General features: G+C 36.4%; 1 protein-coding gene across 12 annotated transcripts in view; it reads left to right on the forward strand.

The window, feature by feature from the left end:
• The window catches only part of LOC127574754 (DNA (cytosine-5)-methyltransferase 3A-like), a 416,558-nt gene extending 410,959 nt beyond the window's left edge, over nucleotides 1-5,599 (forward strand). For all 12 annotated transcript variants that reach the window (XM_052024036.1, XM_052024037.1, XM_052024038.1 and 9 more), the window contains one exon: nucleotides 1,468-5,599. In XM_052024036.1, the coding sequence (XP_051879996.1) occupies nucleotides 1,468-1,609 (142 nt within the window). In that variant the 3' untranslated portion in view covers nucleotides 1,610-5,599. The remainder of the gene's footprint in view (nucleotides 1-1,467) is intronic.
• Nucleotides 5,600-6,000: the final 401 nt, after the last annotated feature.

Genomic DNA, 6,000 nt, shown 5'->3' on the forward strand with positions numbered 1-6,000 from the left:
ACAGTAGCAGATTAAAGTGACTAAACAGGAATTTATTGGAAATTTCATCATGGATTTTGGAAGCACCATCACAGTCAAGGGTTTCAGATTGGAAAGCAAGACAAGGCACAGCGTGGTAGTTGTAAGTACAAAAGTTGAAGGGCTGTTTTTTTGTGCAATCTATAACTTCTTCTATTTCCTCATCCATTCTATCTGTGCAGACTTTTTTAAGCTTCTATTTATTTTCAATGCACAGATGCCAGAAAGAACAATCATGGATGCATTGGCAAATTGCAGCTTGCAGCAGAAGTTATATTTTAGTCCAACAAAATGCAAAACAGAAAAGAATGGGTTGAGTTTTGGTCATCATTTTATGTTATAATCTGATTATGTGTCAGGAAGGAATAAAAATATTTTCTATTATATTAGTTTATGTAATATTCAGTTGGGAGCATACTATATAGGATAGCTTGGCTACTTTGTCATCTGAACTCCAAAACCAGCTCCTTGAAGTGATAAAAAATCTCTTTGTTTAAATCTCTTAGAATTTAAATGGTGAAAGATTGCAGCATGCTGTTGTGCAGAGGGACTTGGGAGTGCTGGTGCATGAATCGCAAAAGGTTGGTTTGCAGGTGCAACAGGTTATCAAGGAGGCAAATAGAATGTTGCCCTTCATTGCTAGAGGGATTGTATTTAAGAGCAGGGAGGTTATGCTGCAACTGACAGGGTATTGGTGAGGCCACACCTGGAGTACTGTGTGCAGTTCTGGTCTCCTTACTTGAGAAAAGATATACTGGCTTTGGAGGCAGTGCAGGGGAGGTTCACCAGGTTGATTCCAGAGATGTGGGTGTTAGCCTATGAGGAGAGATTAAGTTGCCTGGGAGTGTACTTGCTGGAATTCAGAAGAATGAGATGAGATCTTATAGAAACATATAAAATTATGAAAGGTATAGATAAGATAGAGGCAGGAAAGTTGTTTCAACTGGTAGGTGAGACTAGAACTAGGGGACATAGCCTCAAGATTCGGGGGAGTAGATTTAGGATAGAGATGAGGAGGAACTGCTTTTCCCAGAGAGTAGTGAATCTGTGCAATTCACTGCCTAAAGAAGCAGTAGAGGCTACCTTATTAAATACTGTATATTTGAGACACGGTTAGATAGATTTCTGCATAGTAGGGGAACTAAGGGTTATGGGGCAAAGGCAGGTAGTTGAATCTGAGTCCTCGGCCAGGTCAGCCACGATCTTATTGAATGGCGGAGCAGGCTCGACGGGCCAGATGGCCTACTCCTGCTCCTATTTCTTATGTTCTCATGTTCTTAAATTCGACAATTTTCCAGATTTCACGTGGAAGTAAGAAATTAGGTCAAGTTACTTGCATAATGCATGGACTGGCAAGTTTTAATGATGCTAAAGCAATACAGGCCTCATTGGAACGAAATTTCATTAGAATATAATTGAACAATAGAAGTCTCTTTACTTTCTCTTCAGGGTATTTGGTTTCCCAGTCCATTACACAGATGTCTCCAATATGAGCCGCCTTGCCCGACAAAGACTTCTGGGGAGATCCTGGAGTGTTCCTGTCATACGTCACCTGTTTGCACCACTGAAAGAATATTTTGCCTGTGTTTGAAAGCAAAGAAGACAAAGGAACTTATTAAGAAAAAAAGAAATTAATTTACTCCAAGGAAAAATGTCAAATTCTGTTAGATGTTACTTAATTTCACGTATTTTAAATGTCATCCTTTTTATCCTATTTAATTTTTTAAATGTTTTTAATTTTCAGCTATTTTAATGTGTGATTTGTAAGTTTTGTTTTTGTTGTGTTCAAGCTGTACTTGAGATGAGGCTGTTCAATCCTTTGCAGCACTGGGAAAAAGACAATTTTGCCTTGTGTAGGTGGATAAGAGCACCAAGAAGAAGCTGGATATGAACAGAGCCTGGAACATCAAGTCAGCCAGCTGAGCCTTACCTTACCAGCACCATTTCTGGTATCTATCTCAAGCAAAAAAATCACAGCTACTTACAAATACTGTACATTTTCAGGTGCCTCCAACCAGAAACCACGAAGAAACAATATATCAGCTGCCAGTACATTTCATTTCCATAACACTGATAGTTGTTTGAAAAAGGTACAACTGTGCAACAATTTCTGCAATGGTGCTTTTACAAAAGGTGATTGAAAACATCAGCTCTGATGTTGCCTTACCGTTTACAAGAGGCAGAATTGTAATATAATCAGGAAACAGCAACATTTAAGGTTGTCGAGGTGGTCTTTAGTGGCTTGAGTCTGAAAATATAGTAATGTTTTCATATGCTCAAGATCACTTTTAAGGACTCTTTGCCATGACTGTAATTTTTCTATCATGTTTGTACAATAAGAAAAAATATATAACAGAAAACGGTGCTTTTTTCTTAAGCGTACATCCTTGGGCCAAGGCCTGGTGCTTATGTAACAGGTCACTTACTGGCACCACAAATAGCCAGCCAACATGCAGTGATGTTTTTGGTCATCCAAAACTAAATGACAGGCTGCACTTTTTTACTGAAGGACTGATGAATTTTTTACATCTGTGATTTCCTTTTATTTTTGGTTGATTTTTTTTTTAAATTTCCTTAGGGGTCTCTTTTATACCAGGACATAACCCCTTCTTGTAGCTGCATATAAATCAGGTACAAGTCAATACAGTGCAGCTTGATGGTGTAATTTTGCCTTTTATTTTCTTTTATTCCCATTTCCTTCCTTATCCTTTGGCTTTCATTTTGTTAGCATACATTTTTGTTGTTTATAAGTTGTTTATGCAAATCGTATTTCTACTGTCAGTACTTGATCAAACACATCCAACAGTTTTCCTTGAAGCAGTTGTTGATTCATATGGTGCTACACATTTTTTTCTGAAATATTGAAAGAAATCTGCTATCTTGACTATGATTCATTAAGTTCTCATGGTCAAGGAAAAGCACTATTATTTTACTCTTTTAAAAAAAGAAAAAGGCATTTTAACTTTGTACTTGAAAGAAAAAAAATCAGTTTCATGTGTTTTAGCCTAGACAGTGCCGTAGTTGGTGCTTATTTGTGGGAATCATGTATTCATATTGAAGACAATGTAGTAAATTTGCTAATCCTTTTACTGTTACATATGTATTTGCTTGATCCCCAGCAGCAGTGCATTTTCTTTCCACATTCCATGCAGCAAGCAGTATTTTTGGTTTTATTCCTTCATTTTACTGTCATTATAACTTTGATAATATTTATTGACAATAATGTGCATTTCAAAGTTAAGAGAATTCACTGAAGGTTGTATTTCAGTGAATATTGTATTACTGTGTATTGCTTGTGACATAGCTGTTTATGGAAAGGTCAGTACGTGCAGCAGATGTAGCAGTCAACCTCCATCCTGTTTTCAATTCCCAATAATGCTCCTTTCTTATGTACTTGTGCTGGAGAACACTTGAATAAATGTATTGTTTTTTTGTGCAAAGTGTACACAGTTGTGTATCGGTTTGTTGTGTATTCTTTTGTTCCTCTAGTATATTGTTTCTTTCTACTGTAGATCCAGTTGGCTGACTTTGAGGAAAAAAATACAACTTTCTCTGATCTGGTTCCTACCAATCAATCAGTTGTTGAGTAGGTGGTTTGCTGTTGAGAGCTGCTTACATCTTCTTTTGGAAAAAAGATCAATAGTTTATTCAGAAACAGCCAGCTTTTTACATTGACACACTAGAAAAAAACAGTTTCTAGTACTGTATGTGAATGTTTTCAGACTTCCATTTTTTCCATTTCTCATGATGAAGGAATTCTGCTGTCCTGAAAGCTAATGTTTTTCAGATATTTGCATCTGGTCCAATGAAAGGAATCATGTGCAACACTTTGGCACGTTTACTGAGAAACCAATGGTCTGCCTAGTGTTCTGAACTGTGCACTGCTGTGTTGTGGGGAAATTAAGCTTGTAACACTGCATTTTTTTCACCACATGGGTGGCCACATATTGCCACCACCTAGCTTACCTGCTGACTTCATTGTGGACATGTTTCCCAGTACAAATGGTCCCAGGTGCGTCACATTATCCAGAGTACTGAGTTGCAAAGTGCTGATATTATTTGACAATACCTACAGTACAATCAGCCTAAAATTAAGTAATAAGATGTTAAAGATAACCTTAAAAATCTGTTCCATTGGAACAGTTTAAGCCTATAGTTGGGGAAGCACTTTTTTAACTGGTAACAACTTGAAAGACTAAACAGCTTTTTGTCTTCCCTCTGCTTCCTGACATCCAGTTTTGTTGTCAGAAGGGAACATTTATACCAATAAGACCAAGAGCTTCAAATAAAATGTAAATCCAAACAATACCCCAATTAAGTCAATTAGTACAGATTAGTACTAATTACTAATACTTGATAATTTTGAAAAATATTAAGAATGGGGAACTCTCGATACTCTATTAGCCAGCAGATGAAAATAGCAAGGAGCTCTCCCCACTTAATTATATATTTTTCTATTTATATCCTCTCCCAATTGTTACCATTTCCCCCAACATGACTGCTCACCTGTATGCTGCTTTCTTTCAGTTAGGATAGTGGCGAGCTCCAAGCTGTGGCCTTTTCCAAAAATCACACTATTATTCTTCTGCCATCAACTTAAGGTCAGCATGCAATTTTAAACAGGCCACATGAAAAATGGCTGAATTCATCCTAAATTAGGAAAGCAGATTGAAGTGTTATAAAAGCTTGTGATTTGATGTTGCAGTCTCTGCATTTTAATGTGCTCTAAACATTATAGTTTTGTTAATATATAGAATATATCCAACATGTAGCTGGTAGAGAAACCCATTTGCTGTGGTGCTAAAGTATTTGTCAAATGACAAGTTTGAACAAAAGTTTTGTTTGCTTGTGATTGGGTCACTCCAGCGGAATGTGGAATAAAATCATCCCCTACTCAATGTTTATTCCTGTTTTGTTATCCTAGAGCAGCAATTCTCCACAGCTTGAAACCGTCCCGTCCTCCCCACTGAAGTATGAAGCATAATGGTGCTAAAGGGTGGCAACTGTAAGGATTTAATGGGGGGGGGGGAAAGTACAAACTATTTTTTTAAATGCTTTAAGAAATACTCAGTACACAAAAATCTAGCTGTGATAAATTTGGAGTCCATTCTGGAGCACATTGTATCACACCAGGGTTAATGGCAACTCCAGTATCTCTGAGGTTCCTGAACTCCAGTGCACAGAAAAGCTATCTTAAAGGGATACTGATATCAAAAAAGTGTTTTTTTCTGTTTACAAACACAATGCAATTATGTAATTTGCTCAAATAAAAATAATTGAATCACCCTATCGTCATATCGTGATTCAAAATGGTGCATGCCTATTCTCTCTTTTCAAACAAAAGATTTGTCAAACACTTTTTCATGAAGACGGTATCCCTTTAAATATTAAAATGAGGTATTCTCTCATCTCTTTCCTTTAATATATACCCAACACCCATCATTGATATTATGAATATATAAGGTGTAACCCTGATATGTGACTGTTACTGTAAGGATGGTTAATGTAACTGCTCAGAATTTATACTGGTACATTTATTTGTGACTGTATGTCTGTTAAACCTCAATAAAATGTTATACAAAATTGCACTGCTAAGCAATAAATGTATGATTGCCTTCAGTTTGTTAATTCCTTGGTAACTACATTCATGAGACACTAATTCTATCCGTGAGAAAAGCTTAAGTATAATTCATTCACACTTTCCACATAGTTTACAAGAAAAATTGACCTATTTTATAAAGAGAGAAAGATATATGCAAATAAAAGAAAGGGTTTCTATTATTTTACAAGCAACTCAAATTTTCAAGAGATTCAAAGTTTTCCATGATTTTGTTTTGTACATGCTGTCACATCAAATAAAACTGAAGGTATGGTGAAAGTTGACAGTGCTGTAAAAGCTGATTTAACCATCAATAGTGGATAGTTCCAGTCAGCTGAACTGTATTCAGACAGCACATAACATTTTCTTCTGTTAAATCAAAA

The sequence above is a fragment of the Pristis pectinata genome, chromosome 10, assembly GCF_009764475.1.
Source record: "Pristis pectinata isolate sPriPec2 chromosome 10, sPriPec2.1.pri, whole genome shotgun sequence".
In the NCBI taxonomy this organism is placed as follows: Eukaryota; Metazoa; Chordata; class Chondrichthyes; order Rhinopristiformes; family Pristidae; genus Pristis; species Pristis pectinata.